Source organism: Leptosomus discolor, chromosome 24 (assembly GCF_034619465.1).
Source record: "Leptosomus discolor isolate bLepDis1 chromosome 24, bLepDis1.hap2, whole genome shotgun sequence".
In the NCBI taxonomy this organism is placed as follows: domain Eukaryota; kingdom Metazoa; phylum Chordata; class Aves; order Leptosomiformes; family Leptosomidae; genus Leptosomus; species Leptosomus discolor.
The window spans coordinates 4,730,654-4,757,043 of NC_141414.1; the positions used below are offsets into that span (position 1 = coordinate 4,730,654).

The window sequence follows — 26,390 nt, forward strand, 5'->3', positions numbered from 1 at the left end:
GGGGCTCCCCACACATGCATCCATCGTGCATGGGGCCCACCGTCAGAGCAAAGTCCCTTGTGCAAAGCCGAAAGCTGCTCCCCGCTCAGGTTGAGGATGAAGTGGCCTCACAGGGGCGTTTGGCCCAGGCTGCCCGCCACTCCCCTTCTGTGAGGACCCTCGTGGCGGCAGCTGTTGAGCCGCTGCTCCCTGGCTCATCCCTCGCTTTGGCCTGGGACAGAGGAGGGGACTGAGGAACCGCTGCCCCAAACCTCTGAAAGCAAATTCAGTTTGTGCCCCCGCTCCCCGCAGGGATGCTGCCTGCAGCTCCTGACCCACGAGGGCTCTCTGGGCGCTGAGCTTGGGCAGTTTTGCGGCAGCATCTTTCCTCTCCATCCTCTCCACAACACTTTTACCCAGCTTAGTGGGCCCTGGCCCCGTGAACCCCCTGTGCCGCCTCTCGGGACGTGCTGAGGAAAGCCAGGCAGACTTGGTGCTCCCAGAAACGGGGCAGAATCACCCACGGCCTCGCAGTGATCTGGGACAAAACCTTCATTTAAAGTGAGCTGGTGTTTTCCCTGCAGCTGTGCTGCGTCAGGTGCCCTGGCCGAGCCAGGAAAGCGCCTAACCTGTGCCCGGGGGAAGAGGAGGTGCCGTGAAGGCACGCGCTCGCCTCTGAGCAGTTGTTTGACTGAAGGAGAAACTCCATGTGTCAGACCAAAAGCGCCGAGCTTGCAATACAGGAAATGCTCATATTTGCCTTAATTTGGTGCCATAACCAGCCGTGCGAGCCCAGGGTGCCTGCGCCGGAGGGCTCAGGGCGATGGAGACAGGGGACGGCGGTTCCGAGCTGTGGGGCTCCCCGCAGGCTGCTCGCAACCTGCTCCTCTCCACCAGGAGCACAAGGTTTTGGCGAGGTTGGAGTGAAGCTGGGCAGCTCCTGGGGTCACCGACAGCTCCCTGGGTGGCAGCACGGTGACCTGCAATGGATGACTGAGCCTGCTTGTGTTTTTCCGAGTCGCATTTCTAGGGGCTTATTAGGATGGAGAGGAGGAAGAGGAGGGGAAGGCAAGAAAAAGACCCATAAGCAACAAAGAGGAGGAAAAAGAGAAGCTCCCCACACAGCTTCAGGCTGCATGAACATCCCCAATTTCCCCTGGACCCCCTTAGCTGACCCAGGCTCATGCACCCCAAGGGAAGGTGGTGTGACAACAGAGCCAAAAGCCCCTCCACTACGGGGGCTTGAGTTGCACCTGGGGTTTGCAGGGGCAGGCGTGGTATTTTGGGTTGCAAAGCCCAGCGGGGAGGGAGGCGGCTGAGGGGAGCAGCACGATGCTGCCGAGCTCCTCTGCGCTCCATGATGGTCCCTCTGTCCTCCATCGCGGTGGTGCCGGGTTGTGCCGAGCACCCGAGGGTGGGTGCAGGGGGGCTGCGGGCAGCTGGCGAAAATCAGGGGCCGACGGGAAGGTGCAAAGGCCTGAAATCTTGAAGACCAGCAGGAAAATGAAGCAAAAGGGGAAGAGAAGAAAAGGGAAATAGAAAGAGGCTGGGGGCGATGGAGGGAGGAGAAGTGAAATCGGTGCTGGGAGTGCTGGGGTGAAAGCGGAACGGCGGGGGCTGCGGGACGGGCACAGAGGAGCTGCAGGCAGGTCCAGATGGGGTGTCCCCTCCCGGGCAGCACACCGGGGGCCACACGGGCACCGCAGCCGTGTTCAGCAGATTTCCTCTGCAGCAGCGAGAACGAGGGGCCTGTGGGTGGTTTTCTATTTGCACAGTGAAACCTTCCCCTCCCCTCCCAGCCCAGGGCTGTGTTTAGCCCCCGCAAGGGCTTAAATCACAGCCCCCAGTTTTCCTGCTGCCCCACAGCCCCCAGAGGACAGACCCAAAGGAGTTAGGGGGGCGGCTGGAAAGCAGGTGTTGGCATCTCCCTGGGCAGGGAGGAAAGGGTGATGGGGGCACAGTCACACCGCTGCCCCGGTGCAAAGAGGATGCGGGGGCGCAGAGGATGTGCAGTGCCGGGGATGCCCCCACCAGCCACAATTTTTGCTCTTCCCCTGGGTTATTTTTGCTGCCCCTTTGACTCATAAGCAGAGCCAGTGGAGCAATTGCTTCCTTAGTCCTTCGTGGTGATGTTACAAACATGCCCGCAGGCCGTTGGTGCCCCTTCTGCTCCTCTCTGGGGTGCCAGCCCTGCGGTGAGGCAGGATCCAGCCAGAGGGATGGGGCAGCCCAGGTGCAGCAGCGCTGGGATTTTGAGCTTTGCAAGTTCCCAGCGTGGCCAAAACCCCCCTTTGCACGACCTGAAGGTGCCTGTTTTGGAGCCACAGCTGGGGCAGAGGCCAGTCACAGCTACCAGCAGCTCAGGGGGAGCCGGGGCCAGATCCAGGCCCAGAGCCCCGCTCCCATCGGTGGTGGCCCCGGGGCAGTCGCTGTGGCCCTCTCCCCGCAGGGCAGCAAGGAGCGCTTCCACTGGCAGAGCCACAATGTCAAGCAGAGCGGCGTGGACGACATGGTCCTGCTCTCCAAGATCTCCGAGGAGGCCATTGTGGAGAACCTCAAGAAGCGTTTCATGGACGATTACATCTTCGTATCCTTCCCAGGGGAGCGGGACAGGGTCAGGGAGGGACAAGGCTGTGCTGCAAGGCTTTGCCAAGGCATGGGCTAAACCCGGGCTGTGCCAAGGCTTGAAGAGCGTCCTGTCCCCACACGGTGGTGGGACAAGATTGGGATCGGCTGGGAGAATGCCACCATTCCCAAGCTGAGTTGCGCTTGGCAGAGACACTGCAACCATGACCCCCATCTTCTGCTCTGGGATTTGGTCCTTCCTTTGCAGCCACAAAGAGCACTGAGCGAAGCCCCTCATCTGCTGTCTCCCACTGTTCCTGCACACTGGCCACCCACCAGCCTGTGCCAAGAGGCCAGTGGTGGCCATCGGCCCTTGTTGCTGTCACCCAACTCCCCCGGTGCCCACAGTGTGCCCTGGCTGCTCTGCACCCACAGCAAACCCAAGCAAACGCTGGATGGAGCAGGAGCATCCCTGCAGACACAGGGAGGAGGTGCCACCCCTCACTCTCCACCAGCGTTGGGACACCACCAAGCCAGCGCAAGGTGCAAAGCTCCCACCCTGCCCAGTGTTGCCCCCGCTGGGCCGTCCCCCAGCCCGGAGGCTTTTGCAGTCGCTCCCATTGCAGCGTTGACCCTGCTGAGCACCATGCAGGAGGCTCGGAGGCTCTCGGGCTCCGTGGTGCGCCTGGGGAGCTGCCCTCACACCCGTGACTCGAGGTGCTGAGCCCTCGCCTTGCTCACCCCACACCTGCTCAGCGCCCCAGCACCATCACACACGCTTCACCAGCACCCCAGCCCCGGTGGGTGGCCGGCTCTGGTGGGGAAGAAGACAAAATTGTGCAGAGCAGGGCCCGGCGGGGGCTCGGCTGGCAGCGGGGCTGAGCCACTTGCTCATGCAACTGCGAGCGGCTGCGGTTTCCCTGAAGAGGTGGCTCTGTCCTTACAAGGCGATGCTCTGCCCCGGGCTGGCGGTGACGCAGCCATCCTCCCCGCTCTTTTGGCAGCCCTGGGGCTTTAAATGCCTGTAGGGGTTGGGTTTGGGGTTGGATTGGCGTTTTTTGGGGGGGGGGGAGGAAAAAAAAACCCCCGTGCAGCCTCTTTCTTCCTTTTTTTTTTGGTGCTGCTGCGCGCAGGGCCCCCGTCTAGCCGTGACTCAACGCCCCGAGCTTCTGCATTTCCCAGAAAAGCCCCTGTCTTCCTGACCTTCGGCTGCTTTTGCCCCACCCCGCTGTCAGGTGGGCCAAAAATGGGACATCGAGGGCTCAGGGTAACCCCGCTGGCACTGCTCCATCCCCAGCCTTGATCTCCCCAGCACTGGGGAGCTGGAGGCTCATCCCCCTCCTGCTGCTGCATCATTTTCAGGCGCAATTCCCTGCTTTCCCATTCCACTGCCCACAGCTGGGTGACTGGGGGATGCTGCAGGCAGGGGCCGAGGGAGGCAGGGTGGCTGGAGAAAGGGAGGAGCTGGAAGTTTCTCTCCTCTCTGTGCCTCAGTTTCCCTGGTTGTAAAATGGAGACGGTCTCCTGCTGCAAAAGTCGCAGATGGAGCATGAGCAGCTGAGCAAAGGGTGATTTCCAGGAGGCTGCGGGGTGCTGGAAATGCTGCTTTTGGAGCTGATCCTCAGCCAGAAGCCAGGGAGCTGAGGGGATGCTCCTGCTGCACCCTGCACCCATCACACTGGGGCTCTGTGGCCAGGAGAGCACCAAGGCAGCACCCGAGCTGAAATCCCTCATGATATCCCTGGTGTAGCTTCCAGGATGAGGCAGGGACACCCCCCACAGCCACCCTCCTGCCATTGCTCTCACTGATGCTGCCCCCCGGGCAGGAAGGGGGGACGTGGGACAGGACTTACAGACCTTAACGTGCCACTCAGACCTACATCGGGCCGGTGCTCATCTCCGTCAACCCCTTCAAGCAGATGCCGTACTTCAGCGACCGGGAGATCGAGCTGTACCAGGGGGCGGTGAGGCTGCTGCGCGCCAGCTGGCGGGGTCGGCCAAGGGTTCAGCGGGTTTAATTTGGTGCAAAACACGGCGGGGGTGTCCCATGAGCATCCCCGTCCTCCCCAGCCCTTTGGGTGCTGCACGGGTCAGCGCTCCCAAACACATTGATGGAGAGACAGTAATGAGACTCGGGAGCAAATGCACGTTCCTGGGAAATTCAGCTCATGGATACACACCAAAGCAACCCAAACGTGGCAAAATCCAGCCCGAGTGACTGGCTCTGCTGCCACGAGCTTCCCAAGGAGGAGGGAAGAGTCGAAAAACCATCTGACATGCTGCTGATCAGCTCATGTTGGTGGCAAGAGCCTAATTCCCCATCCCTGTGCGTGTTACTGCCTTGTGCAGTGCACGGGCAGAGTTAAGGGGATGTGGGGAGAGGGCTCAGCGCGGGGAGCTGACGGCTGCTCCGTGCTCAGCGCTGCTGTCCTTGTCTCCCCGTTTAGGCTCAGTATGAAAATCCCCCCCATATCTACGCCCTGACCGACAACATGTACCGCAACATGCTGATCGACGGGGAGAACCAGTGCGTCATCATCAGGTAGGGGGTCTGTGGGGTGCAGCCAGGGACCCCATGCCACCGCTCCAGGGCCGGCTGCCCCCATCACCCCTTCTCCCCACACCCTGGGGGCACCCTGGCAGCAGCCGAGCAGCAGCAAGAGGCAGATGAAGCCCAGTGGTGGGTCCTGGGGGACCCAAGCGTGTGGGGGTGCCCGGAGGGACCCTGGCATTCTGGGCCACGAGCACCAGGAGGGCTGCGACCGGGTTGTCCCAGGCAGGCACCGAGCCTTGTGCAATGCACCTTTCCGGCTGAGTGTTGCAAGGGAAATGGTCACGATGTGGGGCAAGGCCAGAGACTTCCCTTCGAGGCTCCCAAGTCTCCCTTCTCCGCTCCAAAACCCAGCTACAAGAAATCCAACATCTCCTGGAGTCGCTCCTCACCCAGCCTTGCTTCGGCCCCACTTATATCTCCGAGCCCCCCGACAGCCCTGTCCCCGGTGTTAGCGCTGCCACGTGCTCAGAGTACATGGCAGGAGGGACACCACAGACCCCATCACCCACCATCATCCATCCCCCAGCCCTGCTCCAGCATCCCGCCCCGAAACACCCCAGGATGGGTGACTCTGGTGGGGCTGTCTCACGTCTCCTCTGCTTTGACATTTGCGCAGCGGAGAAAGCGGGGCCGGGAAAACGGTGGCAGCGAAATACATCATGGGCTACATCTCCAAAGTCTCCGGGGGTGGCGAGAAAGTGCAGGTATGACTGACCCCCCCCTTCCCACACCGCCATGCATCATGTCACCTCCCAGCTGCTCCCCACCACCCCGGCCCCCCACTCCCCCCATCTGATGGTGGCACATGGAGCAGCCCTGGCTCCAGGGTTGGGGACACAAAGCCCCAGGTCTGTCCCCAGCCCCAAGGCAGGGCTGCTGCAGTGGGGCGCAGGCGTGCAGCCCCCCTGCTCAGCCCTCTCCCTCCTCTGCCCCCAGCACGTGAAGGACATCATCCTGCAGTCCAACCCGCTGCTGGAAGCCTTCGGAAATGCCAAAACCGTCCGGAACAACAACTCCAGCCGCTTTGTAAGTCATCAAGGCCGGTGCAGAGGGTTGGCACCTTGGCTGGGATCTGTCCCAGCGATGCTCCTGGCGTGGTGGGAGAAGAGGGAGAGAAGCCAGGGGGATTGAGGAGTCCCGCTGGCAGGGCACGGCTCTGAGCGGGAGCTGTGCTGGGGCAGGGGAAGTACTTCGAGATCCAGTTCAGCCGGGGCGGTGAACCTGACGGGGGGAAGATCTCCAACTTTCTGCTGGAGAAGTCACGAGTGGTGAGCCAGAACGAGTGCGAGAGGAATTTCCACATCTACTATCAGGTACGGGGGGCACGGAGCCGGCCGGGCTGCCTTGGGGGCCAGGGGACGGGTAACTGCAGCTCCCGTTTCTCCCCCAGCTCATCGAAGGGGCGTCCCAAGAGCAGCGGCAGAACCTGGGCATCATGAGCCCGGATTATTACTACTACCTGAACCAGTCGGACACGTACCAGGTGGAGGGCACGGACGACCGCAGCGACTTCCATGAGACCATGGTGAGTCCCCGGGAGGGGGAGTCCCCAAAGCCGGCTGCCGCCAGGCAGGGGCTGACGGGCTCCCCGTGCCCCCAGAACGCCATGCAGGTCATCGGCATCCGGGGCGAGGACCAGCAGCTGGTGCTGCAGATCGTGGCGGGGATCCTCCACCTGGGAAACATCAGCTTTCGGGAGGAAGGCAACTACGCTCGGGTGGAAAACGCTGACTGTGAGTAGCCAAATCCCCCTGCTCCACGGGGGCAAGTGAGGGCGCTCACAGAGACCCCTGGCAAGGAATTGCAAACTCTGCATAGCACAAATCCCCTGGCAGAGGAGAGAGGCAGTGTCTGCATCTTCCCCACATTAGACATGGGGAAACTGAGGCAGCGAGCAAATGGCACAGCCAGAGCTTAATTAGCAAGAGGATGGATGCCAGGAGTGGCTTACTGTGATTTAGCAGAGGGAGGACCATGTCCCACCTCCCCCGGCCGCTGCACCGCGGCTGTCCTTTGCACTTGGACGAGGCTGGGGGTTCCAGCAGCGGCTGCAGGCAGCGTGCCGGGGGCCTACGGGGAGCAGGCAGCCCTGACGACACCCCCCCCAACTCTGCCCAGCCCTGGCCTTCCCTGCCTACCTGCTGGGGATCGACCAGGACCGCCTCAACGAGAAGGTCACCAGCAGGAAAATGGACAGCAAGTGGGGCGGCCGCTCCGAGTCCATCACCGTCACCCTCAACGTGGAGCAGGCGGCCTACACCCGGGACGCCCTGGCCAAGGGGCTCTACGCCCGCGTCTTCGACTTTCTCGTGGAGGTGTGTGGCCCCAGCGGGCTGGGCCAAGCTCAGCCTCCGCTCTGGCCTGCAGCCGGCCCCGCCGCCCTACGCCCCCGATGAAGGTGGCTCATCCCGTCTCTCCCTGCAGTCTATCAACCGGGCTATGCAGAAGCCGTACGAGGAGTACAGCATTGGGGTGCTGGACATCTACGGCTTCGAAATATTCCAGGTATGTGCTGCTTTGCTGTAGGAGTCCGGCTGGGGAATGTCCTTCCCTGCTCCCACAGCAAGGAGAGTGGCTGGAGCAGGGGGCTGTTAGCAGTTGACGCCCCCAAAAGGGGCCCCTGGAGCAGCACCCACAGGCACTGCTGTTTGGGGTCCCCACAATGCGGTGAGAGGAGTAGAAGCCGACTCAGCCCCATCTTCTCTTCCATCTTTTGCAGAAAAACGGCTTTGAGCAATTCTGCATTAACTTTGTGAATGAGAAGCTGCAGCAGATCTTCATAGAGCTGACCCTGAAGGCAGAGCAGGTCCGGGGGGGCTGCCCCAGCACCCTGATTCCTGCACCCCTGCCGCCACCCAGTCCCAACACCAGGGCTGGAGCAGGGGCGCTGAAGCGTATCCCACGGGTCAGGGGCCCACGCAGCTCTCCCTGCGCTTCCCCAGGAGGAATACGTGCAGGAGGGGATCAAGTGGACCCAGATCCAGTACTTCAACAACAAGGTGGTGTGCGACCTGATAGAGAACAAGCTGGTGAGTGGGGTCCCTTCCTCCAAGGGAGGCTCTTTCGGGAAGCTGAGGTGCCTGGGGAAGGGGGTGCCGGATGGGCTGGGTGCTGCCGAGGACGGGTGGCAGAAGCCGGTCCTGCCAGGGAGCATCTCTGGGAGAGCAGCAGCTCTGCATCCTTAACCTAAGCTGCGGTTCAACATGAAGCAGCTTTGACCAGCGCGGGGCACTTGAGCACAGCCAGGTGCAGGATTGGACCCTGCCTGGAGCCTCTGGACACCCATGGCTTCCCTCTCCCTCACCCAGAACCCCCCCGGGATCATGAGCGTCCTGGACGACGTCTGTGCCACCATGCACGCCACCGGCGAGGGGGCGGACCAGACCCTGCTGCAGAAGCTGCAGGCGGCCGTGGGCACCCACGAGCACTTCAACAGCTGGAGCTCAGGCTTCGTCATCCACCACTACGCAGGCAAGGTAGGGCACCCCGCACCCCGCACCCCGCGGGCCCAGCCGCAGCCGCCCGGGGCTGAGCTCCCCTCCCGTCCCCCAGGTCTCCTACGACGTGAACGGCTTTTGCGAGCGCAACCGGGACGTGCTCTTCACCGACTTGATCGAGCTCATGCAGAGCAGCGAATAGTGAGTCCTGGCAGCGCTGCGGTCCCGGGGGCCACCCCAAAAGGGCTGGGGCAAAAGGGCAGCAGCCTCAACACCCACACCGTAAAGCTTTGCTGGGCCTGCCTCTGCTAGAGCCACAGCTTGGGGTGCGCAGCATCCTGCATCGCCCCACGGGCACCGCCGGCATCCCCCAGGGGCTGCAGGGCTGGGCAGAGGGGTGCTCACCCACCCCCACCGATCCTGCTTGGCCTGGGGGTGGTGAGGGGGGAATGGGCTCAGAGGCAGCGCAGGATTTCCCAGCAGCAGAAAGCAGAGCTGGAGCTGGTTCCAGCTCAGCACGGGCTGAGCTTGGGGAGCCCGGCAGCTCTCACCTGGGGACCGTCACCTGCCTTTCAGCGGTTTCATCCGGATGCTTTTCCCAGAAAAGCTTGATTCTGACAAAAAGGGACGACCGACTACCGCAGGCTCCAAAATCAAGGTACATCCCAGAGGCTGCAGGACAGTAGCTGCCTCCGGAGCAGTGGCAGGGTGATGGGCTCCCATCAACACCTTTAATGCTACAGAGGTTGATCCTTGCAACAGAAACAGGCTAACGACCTGGTGAACACGCTAATGAAGTGCACGCCACACTACATCCGCTGCATCAAGCCCAACGAGACCAAGAAACCTCGGGATTGGGAGGAGAGCAGGTAACACAGGCATCTCGCGATGTATCAGGGAGCTCGCAGAGTCCAGGGAAAGGGACCTGGCCGTGGAGATGTGGCCAGGACAGACTTTCCTCCAAAAACTGCACCCATGGGCTGGTTCTTCTGTGCTGCCCACAGACCTGGGGGGGCACGAGGCGAGTGCTGAGGAGTGTGCAGGGACACATGCATCAGCCAGAGGCTCCATCTGAGCCCCAAGAAGCTCTCACACACGCACAGCCGTGGGCATCCCCGTGCAAAGCAGCGGCTGAAGGGCCCAACCAGGTCTCCCACCGACCTGCCATCCCACACCGAGCGTGTCCCTCCCGGTTCCACAGGGTGAAGCACCAAGTCGAGTACCTGGGGCTGAAGGAGAACATCCGGGTGCGCCGGGCAGGTTTCGCCTACCGCCGCCTCTTCCACAAATTCCTGCAACGGTGAGCGACCGCTGGGACGGGGGATGGCGGGTCCCCGCAGCCCAGCCGTGACTCACATCCCCTCTCCCCACAGCTACGCCATCCTCACCCCCGAGACGTGGCCGTCCTGGCGCGGCGACGAGCGGCAAGGGGTGCAGCACTTGCTGCGCTCCGTCAACATGGACCCAGACCAGTACCAGATGGGTCGGAGCAAGGTGTTTGTCAAGAACCCCGAGTCGGTAGGTGGCCCTGCTCTGTCCTTCGCCCCGCAGCCTTGCATCCCTGGGGGCCGCTGCAGGCAGCTGAGCAGCGCTTTGGGCAACGCTGGGGAGGGTTTGGGGGGCTGGTGTGCAGGAGAAGCCGTGCAGCTGGGGCTTGGTGGTCCCTGGCCGGCCGTGCTCAGCACCCCGTGTCCCTCCCAGCTCTTCCTCCTTGAAGAGATGCGGGAAAGGAAATTTGACGGCTTCGCCCGGGTGATCCAGAAGGCCTGGCGCCGGCACGTTGCCATCCGAAAGTATGAGCAGATGCGAGAGGAGGGTAAGGCCGGGCAAGGACGGGGACAGCAGCACCCCTTTTAGGGGGCCCTTTGTGGGGACAGTCCAGCCGCCAGAGCAGCAGCCTGGCTCCTAATTGTGGCACTAATGAGGGCCGTGACAAGGGACCGGACCGTGAGATGCCCGGGGTTTTTTCCTACATCTTAAAGGAGGGCACGGATTTCTTGCTCCTGTTTCCAGGCCTGGGAGGGGTCGTAGGACAGAAACCAGATCCTCGAGCTTCTCGTTCTGCATTTCACGGCCTGCAAAGGATGGAGAGGAGAAGCTGGGAGTCAGCATTTGCAGAGGGGTGGGAAAGGCCAGTGGTCACCGCCTGACCCCATTAGAAGTGTTTTTTTAGCCTCCCAAGCGTGCAGTGAAAAATCAAGGGGAGGAAACCCAGAAAGCAGCTGAGTCCCTCCCACCCTCTCACAGCACAAGGTTTTTTTTGAAGGCAATTAATGGGTCTTGAAGCCCACCAAGCTGCAGCACCTTGGATTCCCCGCGTGGCATGAAACAAGCCCCACTTCTTGCTGCCACAATCTGTGTGACAGCTCCCACAGCTCCCACAGCTCCCACAGCCGGTTTGGGAGGGCAGGCACTGGCCGGGCAACTGGGCAGGGGCCGATGGCTGAGCCGCCAGCAGAGAGCCCTCCCCAACCGGCATCGCTTCGGGGTCCCTCGCAGCCTCCAACATCCTCTACAACTTCAAAGAGCGGAGGAGGAACAGCATCAACAGGAATTTCGTGGGTGATTACCTGGGCATGGAGGAGCGGCCGGAGCTGCGCCAGTTCCTGGCCAAGCGGGAGCGGATAGACTTCGCCGACTCCATCACTAAGTACGACCGGAGGTTCAAGGTAGGTGGACCTTGGGACAGGCCAAGCTGTGGCTCATGGTGGCTGCCCTTGGGTGGGGTGTGTGTGAGAGGCTTGGGCCCCCCTGCAAACACCCCCTCCCACCCTGCTTGTGCCCTTTCCCAGCCCATCAAGCGGGACTTCATCCTCACCCCCAAATACTTCTACCTGATCGGGCGGGAGAAGGTGAAGAAAGGTCCTGAGAAGGGGCAGATCAAGGAGGTGCTCAAGAAGAAGGTGGAGCTCCAGGCGGTGAGCGGCGTCTCGCTGAGGTGTGTCCCTTGGGATGGGCACCGCACGGGGCGGTCAGGCTTCACCCACCAGCTCCACCAGCCTCTCCGTGCTCCGGTGCCCCCCAGCCAGGCCCCAGCCCCTCGCCCACGGAGGCAGCAGGGCATGGGGCCGTGGGGAGGAGGCTCCCCGCAGAGTGCTTTGCGGATGGGGCTTTAGAGGCTGGGGAGGTTTGCTTGGGGTGGACCCAGGCCCAGCGGGGCTCCCAGCTCACCCCCAGCACTGACCGGCACCAGCCGTGTCCCCAGCTGACACCCTGGCACCGGGGTTGCTCCCCCAGCACCAGGCAGGATGATTTCTTTATCCTGCATGAGAACGATGCCGACAATTTCTTGGAGTCCATCTTCAAGACGGAGCTGATCAGCCTGTTGTGCAAACGCTACGAGGAGCTCACCCGCACCAAGCTGTGCCTCTCCTTCAAGGACACGTAAGGATGAAGGTCTGGGAGAGGTGACAAAGCAGGACAGGGTCCTGTCACTGTGGCCTCATGGCCTCTCTCTCCACTAGACTACAGTTTCGGGTGAAGAAGGAGGGCTGGGGCGGTGGCGGCACCCGCAACGTCACCTTCGTCAGAGGACAGGGCGACATGGCCACCCTCAAATCCGGAGGCAAAACCCTTATGGTCAGCATTGGGGATGGGCTCCCCAGGAACGCCAGTGAGTGCCAGGGTGCCCCGGGCAGGGGGGGACAGGGGATGGGGAGGGGGTGTGGCACAGGACCGCTGGTGTCACAGGAGACACAGGGGTGAGCCGGCGTGTGCCCCGGCCCTGCGGGGTTTGTGTTTCACCTAGGAGGGACCCGCTTCTGCTCGGGTGATGGGGCAGCACGGGGCGTTTCAGGGATAAGGGCAGCAGGGTACAAACCGTGGGGGCAGCCCCCTCCCCAGCAGCTCTGAGGACTGTCACCTAACGGGGGGCTCATGTCCCCCCCCAGAGCCCACGAGGAAGGGGGTGACGCAGAGCAGAGGTGGCAGCAGATGTCCGGTGCCCTCCCGAGACGCCCCACCGGTACCCAGAGGTGAGTAGGGCAGTGCCAAGGGCAGGGGGGGTGCCAGGAAGGGGGGGACCCCAACCTGGATCCAGCCAGCCCTGCACTCCTGGAGGGGTGTGTGCAGGCTGAGCGTGGGCCCCCTGTGACGCACCATCCCGGGGTGGTGTTTTCCAGGCGCCTGCAGGAATGGGGCACCCCAGTTCCCACGCGGTGACGGCCGGGCTCAGCGGGACACCTACATGGAGCCCCAGAAGCAGGTGCGGGGGCCACCGGCTGCAGCGCTTCCCCCCCGAAACACCGGCCGCCAGCCGAAGACGCGGCCCCCGTCCGAGCAGAACATGGATTTCCTCAACGTGCCTGACCAGGGGGTGGCCGGGTAGGTCCTGACCCGTGCCCGTGTCCCCCTCCCTGCCCCATCCTCCCCTCCCACAGCTGCTCTTTCCCCTCTGAGCAGCTTGGCTGCCTGACCGAGCAGCAGCCCAACCACATCCAGGCAATCTGGTTTTGCTGGCAGGACAGCATCTTCCAGGCTCTCACACACCCCAGTTCTCCCAGCTCCTGCACTGGGAGAACCCACCTGAGCTGCAGGCACATATCATCCCGCTGGTGGGGGAGAGAAGGACGGGAAGAAGCGTGCAGCGCATCCCACACCCTCCTGCCCTCCCCGGGGTGAACATCATTGCTCCCCTTCCCCACAGCATGCAGCGCCGACGAAGCCTGAGCCAGCGGCCACCCCCAGCCCGGCGCCCCAAGCCACAGCCCAAGGTGGCCGTGCCACGCTGCCAGGCGCTCTACCAGTACATAGGGCAGGACGTGGACGAGCTCAGCTTCAACGTGGGAGACATCATTGACATCCTGCTGGAAGGTACCGCCAGGCTCCTGTCCTGTCCATCTTCTCCCTACTGTGCCCCGGTGGCAGCACCAAGCCTGACCTGGCTCTTTTCCCCCCACACCTTCCCAGATATCTCCGGCTGGTGGAAAGGCCGGCTGCATGGCAAGGAAGGGCTTTTCCCTGGGAACTACGTGCAGAAGATCTGAGCCAGGCGCAGCGGCCGCGTGGCTGGAGGCAAGGAGGGGGTCGCCATCCTCCCAGCCCACCTCCGCCCAGGCTGTGCCGAAGGGGCCGGTGGCAGCTCCGCAGTGGTTCTCCACCGACGCTGGCATCGAGCGAGCGCTTCCTCCCGAGCCCCCCTGGCCTGTGCTGGCTCCTGGGCTGTGCCGGTGCCAACCACTGAATCCTGCAGCTGCTTTAGATTGTGGCCTCCCTGCAGCAAGGACTGGCTCTTTGCTGCTGGTTCGTACCCTGGGAGTGGAACCGCTCCAGCGATTCTGGGGTATAAATAGGATTATTTTTAATAACTATGGTAAATAATCAGACTCAGCAAATCTGACTCTGATTTAAAAATTGAGCCCAGAATTTGTATTTCACCCTGGTGCCAGCCTGGGGCTCCCGCTGGCCCCATGATAACCTTGCACCCACACGTCCCCACACGGGGACGTGGGTAGACACACGTCGGAGGCAGCCCCATCCCCCCCACATTGAACCCCCCAGAAGATGCTGAATAAAGAAACCAACGCCCCCAGGAACCCAGCACAGGCATCTCCACAGCCCGGCGCAACTCTGGACCGCTGGGCACGGCCGACCAGGAGCTGCCGGGGCAGCATTGAGGCAAAGCAGGACCAGGGCACCATCGGCGTTCCCGGATTTCTCATCGGAAGAGCCGTGAGGAACCCAGCCGAAGCCCAACCGAGCTGCAGCAGCGTTTTCTGAGGGGGGTCAGAAGGCTGCTGGGGTCCCCCCTGGTTTGCAGGGGGGGTGTATGTCTCATCCACAGGGGGCCAGGGTCGAGGCATGGAGTGGAAACCGCCAACCTCAGCTGCACCAGCGCCGGGATTCGGGGGACCCTCTCTGCCCTGACCCCCCCCCCCCCCCAAGGACAGGGGGACATCTGGGCCTGGCACGGGGGGTCTTGGGTGGGGGCTGAGTCCGACCCGGCGTTGTTCCAGGAGGTTTGCAGCAGGGAGAGGGATGAACGGCGCCGACATGTCGGGGCTTTTCTCTGCCTGCCCCCCGCTCCCCCCGCCAGGCCCTGCGCTGGGCGGCCGGAGGAAGTGACGACAGCCCGCTCCCGCGTCACCCTGCCTCAGCCTCACGTCCCAGCCCTCCTCTTCCTCCCTCCTGCAGCCCCCACCGGGGCTGCCCCCACCACCACCCCAGCAGGCAGACCCCCCTGCCCCAGAGACGGGGGGTAGAGAGGGGCTATGGGGACCCTGTTTCCTCCAGGGTGGGGAGGGCACAGGGCAGGAGGCCGCTGGGATGCAACGTCCTGCGCAGCCCCACGCTGCCAGCGGTGGTTGGGCTTCCCCGTTATGGGTTTTTACAACCCGTGTGGTCCTCGGGGTGATTTTTCTTGTCAATCACAGGTTTTTAGGGGTCCTTGCACTGCAGAGTTGGGGGGAATCAGGCAGAGCCTTTGTTTTTATTTTAATGAAAAAAAAAATAGCTTTGGAAACTCTGGGGATTTAGGAAACTGTTTTCTGCGCCTTCCAGCCCTTCTCTGGGGCTGCAAGCTGGGGGGGAGACGGGGGGGGGGCAGCACCCCAGTAGTGGGTGCTGTGCAAGTGGGATGTTCCCACTCAGCCCTGCCAGCAGGTGGGAGCTGGGCCAGCTCGGGCACTCACTGGGGTGCTCTGGAGGGCTCTGGGTGCTCAGAGGGGCTCCAGGGGCTCTGAGGGGCTTGGGGGTCTCTGGGGGTCTCTGGTTGCTCCGAGGGTCCTGGGAGGCTCCAAGGGACTTGGGCTGCTCTTAGGGGCCCTGTGTAATCTGATGGGCTTGGGGTGTTCCCAGAGTGCTCCACGGAACTTGGGGTGCCCAGAGGCTCCAGGGTGCTCTGAGGGGTTTGCGGAGCTCCAAAAGGCTTGGGGTGCCCTGGGATCCTCTAAGGGGTCCAGGGCTTCCCAAGAGGCTTAGGGTGCTCCAAGGACCTCGGGATGCTCCAAGGCTCCTGGGATGCTCTAACACTCCTGGGATGCTCTGAGGACCCCAGGACACTCCAAGGGTCCCCAGGATGCTCCGAGGACCCCAGGATGCTCCAAGAGCCCCCAGGATGCTCCGAGGACCCCGGGACACTCCAAGGCCCCCGGGATGCTCCAAGGATCCCCAGGATGCTCCGAGGACCCTGAGACGCTCCGAGGACCCCGTGACGCTCCAAGGATCCCCAGGATCTTCTGAAGACCCCCCAGGATGTTCCAAGGGCCCCCGGGATGCTCCAGCCGCCCGCAGGCGCTGGGGTGCGAAGCGCTCCCGCTGCCGGCAGCGGGGCCGGGGGGCGAAGCTCCGAAAACACCCGGGAAAAACAACCCCGGGGCACCGGGCCGGGGCGGGACAGGACCGGGCCGCCCCCCCCCCCCGCGGCCCCCGCTCCCCCTTCCGCACCGCTCCTACCACCCCCCCTCCCCGTCCCCCTCCTCCCCCTCCCCCTCCTCCTCCTCCCCCTCCCCCTCCTCCTCCTCCTCCTCCTCCTCCTCCCCCCGCTCTCGCGACAGCTCCGCGCAGAAAATGGCCCCGCGGCCGCGCCGCCGCTGATGCGCGCTCCGGGCGGCGCCGGCCCCGCCGCAGCCCCGGTACGTGCGGGGCCGGGACCGGCAGGCACCGGGGAGGGCAGCACCGGGGCACCGGGGGGGGGGACCGGGGCCGGGGGGGAACCGAGAAGGGGCGGGGGGGGGGGGGGGGGGGTTGGGCACCGGCACCGGAGGGAGACGCCGGCCCCGCCGGGGGCGACGGGGCAGCGGCGGTACCGGAGCGGGGACCGGGGTTTTGCAGGGAGCGGGGACGTGCAGCGGGGGCTGCGGGGGGACGGGGCTCCGGGCAAAGCTCCGGGCTCCCCCCCGGGAGGGGGGGCGGGGGGGGGGGGGGGGCACCAGCCGTGGGGCTGCTGCCCACGGGGGGCTCCAGGTTACGGGGGACACTACCCGTGGGGCGACTCGCCGGGGGGGGTGCTAGCCGTGGCTGTGTTACTCCCTACAGGAGCTAGTAGCCATGGGTGTATTACCCATGGGGGCTACTAGCTACAGAAACCTCTAGCCATGGAGGGGCTGCCCATGGGGGGGCTGCTAGCCATGGGGGTTACTACCTGTGGGGCTAGTAGCAGTAGTGGACAGCTAGCCACGGGAGCCGGTAGCCCCCAGTCTTTGCAGGCATGCATGGCCCGCGGGAGCACCTCTGGCACCCCGAGCATCCCGGGGCTGTGCCCACCGGGGTCTCCCCGCGGTCTCTCCATCTTCCCGCACACGTGGGAGCCGCTTTGTTGCTGTCAGGGGCTGGGGATGCGGCTGCTGGAGCCAGGGGGCTCCTGCACCTTGGCCACAGTGTGAACTTGACGGGGCCCAGGGCTGCTCGCTCAGGGGACAGCTTTGTCCGGGCTCAGGGAGGAAGATCCTTCCTCCCCAGATGGCTCCCGAAAGGAAAGAGGGGTTTTTTTTTCCAGCTGCAGAGCTGATGTAGCCCGGTGGATCAGCTGGCCACGGGCAAGCAGGTAAAGTTGGGCACCAGGACATGGGGAAATGGCAGCTCGGCTTTTCCCTGTTCACGCGCCACCCGGGTCGCCGATGGCTTGGAGCAAGTTGGGGGGATGGAACCACTCAAGGGCCTTGGCCGAGCTGCCCCCGCGTCCGCCGCGGGGACGTGGCACAGGGGCTGTGTGCGAGGCTCAGCGCTCACCCCCGTGGATGCCCACGCTGCCACCAGCAGCAGCTGCTACCGGTGGGGTGCAAGGTGGGCTCCGCAGGGCTCTCCGGGCAAGATCTGAGTTGGAAACCAAGGAGCCTGCCCTCGGAGCAAAGCGGTGGGGAAAAACATCAAAGCAGCAGCTTTGCTCCAGCCCAAGTTGGGATTAGGGCACCCAAGTTGCGGTGGTCATCGCGAAGCCCGGGGTGGCAGAGGTGCCAAGAGCATCTTCCTCCCTCCCCAGCTCTTGCAGGGCTCCCTGTGATGCCTGAGGGAGAATTTGCCACGTGCATTTTAATTTACGACGTGGATTTTAACCCCGTGGCCGGTGGCCGGAGCGCATGCCGGGGTGGGCGGGGGGCTCGCCGCGCTGGCAGGAGCCGTGCTGCTGTCACAGCCTGTGCTTCCTCCCTCCGCGCCGCTCGGCGCTCGCCGGCTGAGCGATCACATGAGCCCCTTGTTCGGAGCCTTTGTCTCTCATCTCCTACGCCGAGGAGCTGCGTTTTGGGAAGCCTCTGCAACCTCTGGCCGTAGACCACGCAGAGGTGCTCAAATAGGATTATTTGTCCCATTTATCCTCCCGGGGTGGGTTTGTTAAAGTCGGCTGTGCTTGGCGATAAGTATAAATCCCCTGGTTCGTTTGAGGGAGATGAGCTGTATTAATTATTAACTGAATCAGCACAGAGGCTGCTCTGGGTGACCAGTTAGCTGCAAACCCTCCTGCTCACCCCCGGTGCTGACAGCCCCCTGAAAGGATTTTTCCGGAGTCCCCATTCACCGCAGAGGCTGGAGCGAGGGAGTTTGGTGCCAGCAGGTTTTCAGGGAGACAGAACCTGCGGCAGGAAAACCCTGCGAAAAGCGACACTGAATTTACGGTAGCTCCGAGGTCGGGGTTTCCTGGGCAGGGTTTGCACCGGCGCTGGGGCAGTCACATCTCCGGTGACCACGTCGGGTCACTGGGGGTGGGGATGGGGGCAGGTCAGCAGCCCCTGGGCCGGAGCATCGTGCTCAGGGTTGCAGAACGGAGGGTCCTGGGGAACAAAAAACGCTGGATGCCATTCTGTGTGACAGCAAAATGACACAGGTGCCACCGGCTCCCCAAAAACCGGGGCCTCGGCCGAGCTGCGGTGCTGCTGTCGTGTCCGCTGCCAAAAATGCACCTGTGTTGAGCAGGTGGGACGTTGGTGGGGCTGCAAACCGGGTGCAGGCGTGCTGGCTGCAACGAGGTGTGCCTGCATCCCTCCCGCCTGCCCTCGCCGGACCTGTCCGTTAACATCTGCTCAAGAGGCATTTTCCCTGCTTTTCCAGAGAAAAAAATCAGCTTAAAACGCGTCACTGGGGTACCGACTGCAACTGGGGAACAGAGAGCAGCAGCAGGCAGTGCATCCGAGAGGGAGAGGAGGGAGGTTTCAGCATGAGCTGTAACATCCGAAGGTGCTGCTGGGTTCGACCCTGGAGTGCTGGGAGCTGACAGCCCGGCTGCGATGCTGCCGAGGCAGAATTTTGTGATTTCTTGAAAAAAATGGCCTGTGCTCCAGCTGAGCTCTTGGTGCAGTGAGTGCGGGCGTCCTCCTCCCTTGCGGCCTCATCTGGAGGCCATCGGTCCCCAGGGGACTGCCAGCAGGCCCTGGGGATGGGCAGTGGCGTTGAGGGGTTTCCAGCAGGGAAGTGGGGACCTAGGGGAGGTTCACTACGGTCTCGAGGACTCGTGCCACCAGGCAACGCTCCGGCAGCACCAAAGCTCCTCTGCTTCAGGCCACCGAAACGTGGTGGTGCCGCCCAGACGCTTGCACAAGGGGCTGAGCAGGAAGACGTAGTCCTGCCTTGACCCTTTTCATGCTTTCTCCCTCAAGAGAAGATTCCCGAGACCTTTTTTTCCAACAAAACCTGCATTTCCCCGTCCTGATAAAACAAAGCTCCGTCAAAGCTGCCATGAACTTTCGACGTGGCTGTGCCTCTTCGTGCAGAGCGAGCAAACCAACCCCTCCAGGGACACAATCTGCCCCTGGCCCTGCCCCAAAGCCCCCCGCTCCAGGGCTGACCCACCCTCCAGCCAGTCCTGCCCTCGGTGCAGGTTGCATCCTGGCTAGCTGGGAAAACACCACCCCCACAAAAAGCAATGGAACCCCCAAACAAAGCCACAACCCTGGGGGCAGCAGGAGAAATAATCCCACATGGATTCCTCCCCCCCTCCCCCGATTTATTGCCCCAAGGGTGGCCATCCCAGCACCGCTGGTTGCTGCAGGAGCAGCCGCTGAGCCCGACTTTGCCAGGCTAAGCCCTGCTGTGCGCCACCGGCCGGGAGCCGGGCTGGAGCGAGAAGCTGGGAAAATGCTTCTTGAGCTGATGCCAACGGGCAGGTCCAGGAAGGCCAGGAGGGCTGGGATGGACATGGGTGCAGCTCCTTGCACCCAGCACCCCAGGGAGGTTCCCCAGGGACATTTGCTTTGGGAGTCACTGAGCTCCTGGGGAAACGTGAACCCTCCAACCGGCTGCAGATGGGCACGTTGCAGCCACCCTGCAGCCCCAGCGCTGATTATTTTTTATTATTGTTGTTATAATTATTATTGTTACTATTTTCTTTTTAATTTTGACAAAGACTATTGAGAAGTCTTCCAAAGTGAGGGACTTTTCGGATGATTTTTGCTGGGAGTTAGCATTTGGCTTTTGCCTGTCTGATGCCGAGGCTCCGTGAGGCCAAGCTGATTAAATTTGGGGACCATCTGATGTAGCTTGTGTGAAAGAACCGTCCCCATGTGCCCATCAGCGTTGGGACCTGCTGCTCCTCTTGGCTGGAAAACCCTTGGAAGCTGCAGGTGGGGGGAGCATCCAGCCAGACCCCCGCCACCAGCCCAGCCAGGAGCAAGAGAGGCTGGAGCAGCTCCTGCGATCGCTGCTTCAGCGGTGCCAGGGCTGCATCGCCTGGTGGGGTGGGGAGTCCTGTGGTTTTGGGGGGGATTTTTGACTATAGGTGCTGTGGGCTGGACCTTCCCACAAAGCAGGAGTCTGGTGAAGCGTGGGGCAGGCTGTGCCTGATGGCAGCTGGAGGGGGCGACACCTTTTGGGGGCTTTATGGACCACTCCTAGCGGGGAAGGGAAGCGAGAAGGGATGGTGACAGCTCTGGCTTCAGAGCCCAGTGGCTGCTCCCCATGGCGGGGGCACACAGAAAGCCCCCCCGGGGTGAAGTGCTGCCTTTGCAGCCCGTCTGCCCCACAGAGATGCTGCAAAGTCCCTGGGAAGCTGGGATCTCCGGCCAGATTGTCCCTGGAGGTCCCCAGGCGGGGGTGGGGGTGGTGTCAGTCCCACAGCCACGGGGCACCCAGGAGGAGGCAGTCGCCATCGCTCCATGCCGGCATTTAACCTCTCGCCCTCGCGCTCGGTGTAGCATCGCCGGGAGAAGACGCCGGCGGCGGCGTGTGCCTCGCCCCGTGCCCACCGCCGGCCAGGCCATGAAGACGGAGAAGGACGAGGCTGTGCCCACCTTCTCCCTGGGGGGTAAATACGCCGGAGAGGGGGCAGGTGAGTCCCTTGTGCCACGGGAGGGTTGGTGGGGGGAGTCAGGGCAGGATGGGGTGGGGGAGAAGCTGTTACTCCTGTTGCTGGGAGGTCCCTTTGGCCAAATCCCACCCCAGAGGGGTGGCGGGGAGCACCCTGAGGGTGTGCAAGGGTGTGCCTGTGGCATGTTCAAGACACCGGCAGGCTTTGCCTTCACACCAGCAGCTTTTTCTGGAGCAAAGACCCTCCTGACTCTAACCACCCTGGAGGGCTCCTGCCTCTCCAGGCCTTTCCAAGCCAGGGACGCCCCCACAATTCCCCCAGCCCCTGTTTGTAAAGGAGGGCAAAGAGGGAGGTGGTTTAGGCAGGGGCTGAGGCTTGTCTCTGCCCCCGGCAGGTTGCAGCGAAGCGGCTCTGCCCGGCGGCCCGATGCCAGTGGCGGGGAGCGGAGGGACCCCAGGCCAAGACCTGCGGCCGCTGAAGCGCAGACCTGTCCCAGGTGAGCCGAGCCCCAGCCCTGCCCCAGGGAGGTGACAGCAACGGCTGGGGCAGGGACGAGGCCAATGGATCCATCTCGTTCCAGGGAAGCACTACCAGTGCTCGAGCTACGGCTGCAAACTGGCCTTCCCCAGCATGCAGGAGCTGATGGACCACCTGAAGGTCCACTACAGACCCACGCAGTCCCTTGAGGGTAAGGCCCAGGACACCCTGCATGGCTCTAGGGTGCCCTTTTTCTGGCTGGGAGGTGGCAAAGCAGAGCTTGAAGCTGAGGCAGCGCTGGTGGTGGTGCCTGTACCTCCGGGAGATGCCGCACAGCACTGGATGGGGGTGGGAAGACCATGGGAAGTGCTGGAGACCCACCGGTGGGGCTGCCCCAAGCCCCGGGGGTTGCAGTGCAAGCTGGGCTGTCGCTGAATCTCTGCCCTATTTCTTTGCTCAGGCAAAACCTTCCATTGCCCCACGCTGGGCTGCACAGAGACGTTCCCCAGCATGCAGGACCTCATGGCCCACATGAAGGTGCACTACAAGCCAAACCGCTACTTCAAGTGAGTCCCACTGGTCCCCGTCCCCATCCCGTGCCACCTTGCCACCACCCTGCAGACACCTCCCCACGGCCTGTCCTATCTGGGGGCACCCAGCAGCTCCCAAACGGCCCCGAGCACTCGGGCTCCCACCTTTGCAAACCACCACCACCACCACCCCCCCCGCCTCCTCTCCGCATCTCAGCGGCAAACCCCGGGGTTGGGGTGGCGGGTGGCGATGCAGAGGGGAGCAACCCCGCTGATGGTGCCTCCCCGGTCCCGCAGGTGTGAGAACTGCATGCTGCGCTTCCGGACGCACCGCTCCCTCTTCAAGCACCTACACGTCTGCTCCGACAGCGCCAGCAGCCCCGCGCCACCCCCCAAAGCTGACAAGCCCATCCTGCCTGCTACCTCGGCCCTGGAGAAGGAACCCCCGGCCAAGCCACCCGAGGGGCTCCCCAAGCTCCCGAGCGTTATCCGGCCCCCGGAGAAAGAAGCCATCCTCCCCGGCGCGGACACTGCCCCGGTGGCCCCCGCCACGCTCCCCACCAGCCTCCCCGAGCTGCCCGGCTCGATGGAGGCGCTGCCGTTGGTCTCGCCGGCCCCCCACCCCTTCCCGCTGCTGGAGCCCAGTCTTTTCGGCCCGTCGTCCTTGACTCGGTTCTCGGGGCCACCCCCTTCCTCGGTGCCGGGGCCATTCCTGTCCTACGTGCACCCTTCGCCCTACAGCTTGCCCCAGCCCCCGGCGCAGCATCGCCTCCGGCCCTACGTGCCGGGCCACGGCCCCCCCGTCTCCAACGCCGTCTGGAAGAAAAGCCAAGGTGAGCGTGCGGGGCCGTTCGGGCAAAGCTTCTTCTGCTCCCACCTTGACCAGCAGCTCCCGGAGGAGGACCCACCGTCGGCCAGCCGAGGATTTCCCTCCTCCCGGCCCCATGCGGGGCCACCCTGGCCCCCGCCCCCCCCCCCCCGCCCCCGCCCCCAGCCCTATCCCACCTCTGCGCCTCCCCCCCCCCCTCCATCCCACCTGCAGGGATGCTCAATTGGAGAACGCACCAGCAACCACCGAAAAACAAGCCTCCAAATTTTCCCAGCCCTGCTGCTCCCCGGCGTGCTGGGGGTGCGAGGCGGGGGGCCAGGCCAGGCCTGCCCTCCCACATGTCCCCCCCCCAGGGAGGGGAAGACCTAATGCTTGTCTTGCCCCTCGATTCCCTCCGCAGGTGTGAGTGTCAGCCCACTCCTCCCATGCTTTGGCTCAGGAGTGACTCCAGGTTAGTTTGGCACCTACTGGTTGGGGGCTGCTTTCTGTCACTGGGGAGGGGGTGGTGGGTGGTGGGGAGGGCCCACAGGGGATGGGAGAGGCTCCACGGGGCACCGTGCTGCTCCCCGGAGAGCAAAGGGGGAGGGCAGGCTCCCTCGGTTTTGGGAGCCATGCGGAGAGGCGATGCTGCCCAGGTAGGCTGGGAGGCGGGGTGGGGGGGGTCGCTGGCTGCGTGTCCCCCCCCCTCCAGCCCCGGGAACAGCCCAGCCTGGTTTCTCCAGCACCCGAGGGCAGAAGCAGCAGGAGAAGGAGCTGCAGCAGCTGCTGGGGCTTGAGTTGTCACCCCGCCCAGGTCACCCCAGCCGCTGCGCTTTGCTCCGTGGGGTGCGGAGAGGTGCCAGGCAAAGGGAGGTCGGGGCTGGGGGGCACAGCCTCGCTCCCTGCTCCTAGATTTGGGGTTCCTCCCTTGGGAGGGGGACCTCTGTGCATGTGGGGCTTGGAGAGGGGGGGGGGGGCTCCTGCCCCCCCCCCAATAGCACCCACCGATCTGAGCCCCGCAGCACCCAGCACCCAGGGCTGCCTGCCCTGTACCCTGCGCTGCCGCTTCGCATGGCTCCCACCGGCGGGGGGGTGCTCCTGGGCACAGCCCCCACACCCCAGCCGTGGCGGGGGGGAGCGGGGGGCCGGTGGGTGAGCATTCTGCTTCCCTCCTCGCCCGTCCTTGCAGGGCACTCCTCCAACAGCCGCATCGTGTGGGAGCACACGCGGGGCCGCTACACCTGCATGCAGTGCCCCTACTCCACCGCCTCGCGGGAGGAGATGACCCTCCACATCGAGGACCACCGCAAGAACCCCCCGCCGCCCGGGCGCCTGGACACAGAGATGGGTACGGACGTGAGGGGGGCGGACAGCAGGAGGGACCCCGACTGATGGGGAGTGGGCTCAACCTGTCCCGCATGAATGTGTACCCGGCTCCCCCTGGCCTGGCTGGGGGGTGATGGGCTGCTGGGGTGGGCATGGGGGTCCAGCTCCTGGCTCCCCAGCCTCCAGCAATGCCCGGGGGGTGGTGTCCATACACACACACACACACACACACCCCCCCCACACACACACACCCCCCGCCGCTGCCAGGCACTAACCCCTGAGCCGGCTCCTGCGGGAGCCAGGGTGCGAAGGGCTGGGCCGCAGTGCTGACAGCCTTCTTCCCTCTCCCTCCAGATTTCGGCGTGGGCCTCACCTCCTTCCATGCCAAGCTGACGCCGGAGATGGAGAACTCCCTGTACTCCCAGCTCTGATGGCCCTGGCTCCCACGGGACTGCTCCTGCGCCTCCCCATCCCTTCCCACCCCCCCCAGCTGGGCAGGGGGGCACCGCACAGCCCCGTGCCACTGCACTGGGAGAGGGACCCCTTCCTGGGTACCGGGAGCGTCCTCCAGCCCCGGCACGGGGTAGCTGAGGGACAGGTGTTTTTTTTTTTCTCTCTCTCAAATTTGTGTCCTCCGTTTTGTTTTTGGAAACCCTAAGTACCCGGAACCCTACGTCTCCCTCCCCTAAAGTTTTTGTTGCTTCAGCTCCAGGGGCTCTGGGGGGAGCCCGGTAGGTTGCTCAGGAGATAGTGGACTTCTTTGGAATGAGATCTTGAAATAATAAATGGGAATTGTACAGGAGCGGTGGCCAGGAGAGCCTCTGTCAGTCCCAGTGGTGCTGGGGAGGGGTGATGGGGGAGCAGTGCCACCCCTAAGGATGCCCCCGACCCAAAGGAGGGGGCAGATGGGGGAGGGGGGGGAAAATGCAGACTGTGTGTCAACACATCCCAAACCATGACGGACTCCTGAGAAGCAGTGTTGGAGCCTCTGCCAGCTGCACCCCAGTACCCAGACTGGGCACCCAAACGAGGGCAGGACCTCAGCACCCAGCCAGCCTCAGTGCCTGTCCCAACCCCACCACAGGCAGAGGTGCCAGGAGGCCACACAGCACCGATGGGAACAGGGCCCCTGCTCCACCCCAACAGCTCCTCTGTGCCCTGTCCCCAGCCCTGGGGGCTGCACACACACACCCCCGCACCCCCAATGGGAGCTGGGCGGCTGCATCTTCTCACCCCGGGGCTCCCCGTGTCCCACTTTGCCTCCACAGGGGCCAGCCCCATCCCAGTGAGGTGAAAAGTTTGCTCCAAACTGGTTTGAGCGAAGGCGTGCCGCCGCATGCCGGTGCCCACGCTGCCTCTGGCCGGGCGCCAGCCGCTGCCGGAGCGAGGGCTGGGAGCACCAGCACCCCACTGCTCTGCACCCCAGGATTGGGTGCTGCCGCCAGCCCCGGGAGGGGACACAAACCCCAGGGGAATTGGTGTCGGTTCCCCCACCACCACCCCAGCTCAGCCCTGGCTCTCCCCCCTGGAGCTGCCCATTTCCCAGGCACGTTCACCCCAGAACACAGGTCCTGGGGTGGGGGTCAGGGGTTTCACCCTCCCACCTCCCCTGCCCAGCCCTGCTGTGAGTACCGCAAGCAGAGGGGGGCACAGAGGCAAGCCCCAGTGTCTGCAGCTCTGCCCCATGACAGGGGCTCCAGAGGGGTCCCAAGGCAGCCTGGCTGGGGTGGACGTGCCTTCCTCCTGCTCAATCCCTGCCCGTGGGCGAGCAGCATCGCGGACCACCCTGGGTCACTCCTGCCTGCACCCCTGTGCTGGGCGGCCTCGCCACGGCGCCTTCCCCCAGTTCAGCACTGGAGACTGTGTCCCAGGAGAGTCACTGGCCAGAAGCAGCATCTGCCCTGGGTGAGGATGATGAGGATGACGAGGACAGAGAAACCAGAGGGAGCCGGGAGCCAGCTGGACAGACAGATGGGGCTGGACACACCGAGCTGCAGCTCCAGTGCCGGCTGCCTCCACACAGCCCCCGCAGCCCCCCAGCTGGGTGGGGAGGGGTCAGCGAGGCTGTATGTGCAAGGGGGGGAGCCCCTCACCCAAGGGAGAGGTCAGGGCGGGCAGGGGGGGCTGCATGGGCAGCACCGGGGCACGGCAGCCCGCTGAGCTGGCGGCGAGGAGCAGGGCTGGGAGAGGCTGCGGCGCTGCTCTGCCTCCCAGCTCTGGGCCACGCAGGGCCTGGGGCTGCCCCTCCACCCCTGGTCCAGCACAGACACACACACACCCCCCCCTCCCCCCAGGCCCTGAGCAGGGGCACAGCCTGAGCTGAAGCCCCTGGCTGCCGAGACCTGATGGAGCAGCAACTCATTACAGAGCCAGAGCAGGACCACGCAGCCCCAGCAAGGCCAGGGGACCCCTCTGGCCCCCAGCGAGGGGGGGAGCACTGCGGCATCGGGTGCAGCTTGGACCCCTCCAGCCCCAGCAGGCACAGGCAGCTGCCCTGACCCCCCCCAGCCCAGCCTGCAGTGGGGTTCCTCCTCCCTGCCTT

At 64.0% G+C, this 26,390-nt stretch overlaps 2 protein-coding genes across 2 annotated transcripts; both read left to right on the forward strand.

The window, feature by feature from the left end:
* The first annotated feature begins 1,339 nt into the window (after positions 1-1,339).
* On the forward strand, positions 1,340-13,553 carry MYO1F (myosin IF). Its single transcript, XM_086477743.1, has 28 exons — positions 1,340-1,393; positions 2,429-2,566; positions 4,419-4,508; positions 4,992-5,086; positions 5,715-5,802; positions 6,035-6,124; positions 6,280-6,411; positions 6,489-6,623; positions 6,699-6,831; positions 7,217-7,413; positions 7,523-7,603; positions 7,818-7,904; positions 8,041-8,127; positions 8,407-8,574; positions 8,651-8,736; positions 9,112-9,193; positions 9,298-9,404; positions 9,737-9,835; positions 9,909-10,053; positions 10,237-10,351; positions 11,035-11,204; positions 11,328-11,473; positions 11,773-11,919; positions 12,000-12,148; positions 12,426-12,509; positions 12,657-12,858; positions 13,181-13,347; positions 13,444-13,553. Exons 1-28 carry the CDS (start codon positions 1,340-1,342, stop codon positions 13,518-13,520), a joined length of 3,351 nt encoding a protein of 1,116 aa, XP_086333869.1. The 3' UTR covers positions 13,521-13,553.
* Positions 13,554-20,658: 7,105 nt separating this feature from the next.
* ZNF414 (zinc finger protein 414) lies at positions 20,659-24,279 on the forward strand. The gene is made up of 8 exons (XM_086477664.1): positions 20,659-20,728; positions 21,102-21,203; positions 21,288-21,395; positions 21,645-21,750; positions 22,012-22,547; positions 22,944-22,994; positions 23,712-23,870; positions 24,203-24,279. The coding sequence occupies exons 1-8, from the start codon at positions 20,659-20,661 to the stop codon at positions 24,277-24,279; spliced, it is 1,209 nt and encodes a 402-aa protein (XP_086333790.1).
* The last annotated feature ends 2,111 nt before the right edge of the window (positions 24,280-26,390 follow it).

Excerpts from the sequence above, each read along its gene's own strand:
- MYO1F (XM_086477743.1), top strand. The coding sequence starts at position 1,340 with ATGGTCCCTCTGTCCTCCATCGCGGTGGTGCCGGGTTGTGCCGAGCAC. Across the intron at positions 9,836-9,908 it reads TTCCACAAATTCCTGCAACG|CTACGCCATCCTCACCCCCG; the intron begins GTGAGCGACCGC and ends CTCTCCCCACAG. Across the intron at positions 10,054-10,236 it reads TTGTCAAGAACCCCGAGTCG|CTCTTCCTCCTTGAAGAGAT; the intron begins GTAGGTGGCCCT and ends TGTCCCTCCCAG.
- ZNF414 (XM_086477664.1), top strand. The coding sequence starts at position 20,659 with ATGAAGACGGAGAAGGACGAGGCTGTGCCCACCTTCTCCCTGGGGGGT. Across the intron at positions 21,204-21,287 it reads GAAGCGCAGACCTGTCCCAG|GGAAGCACTACCAGTGCTCG; the intron begins GTGAGCCGAGCC and ends ATCTCGTTCCAG. Across the intron at positions 22,548-22,943 it reads CGTCTGGAAGAAAAGCCAAG|GTGTGAGTGTCAGCCCACTC; the intron begins GTGAGCGTGCGG and ends TTCCCTCCGCAG.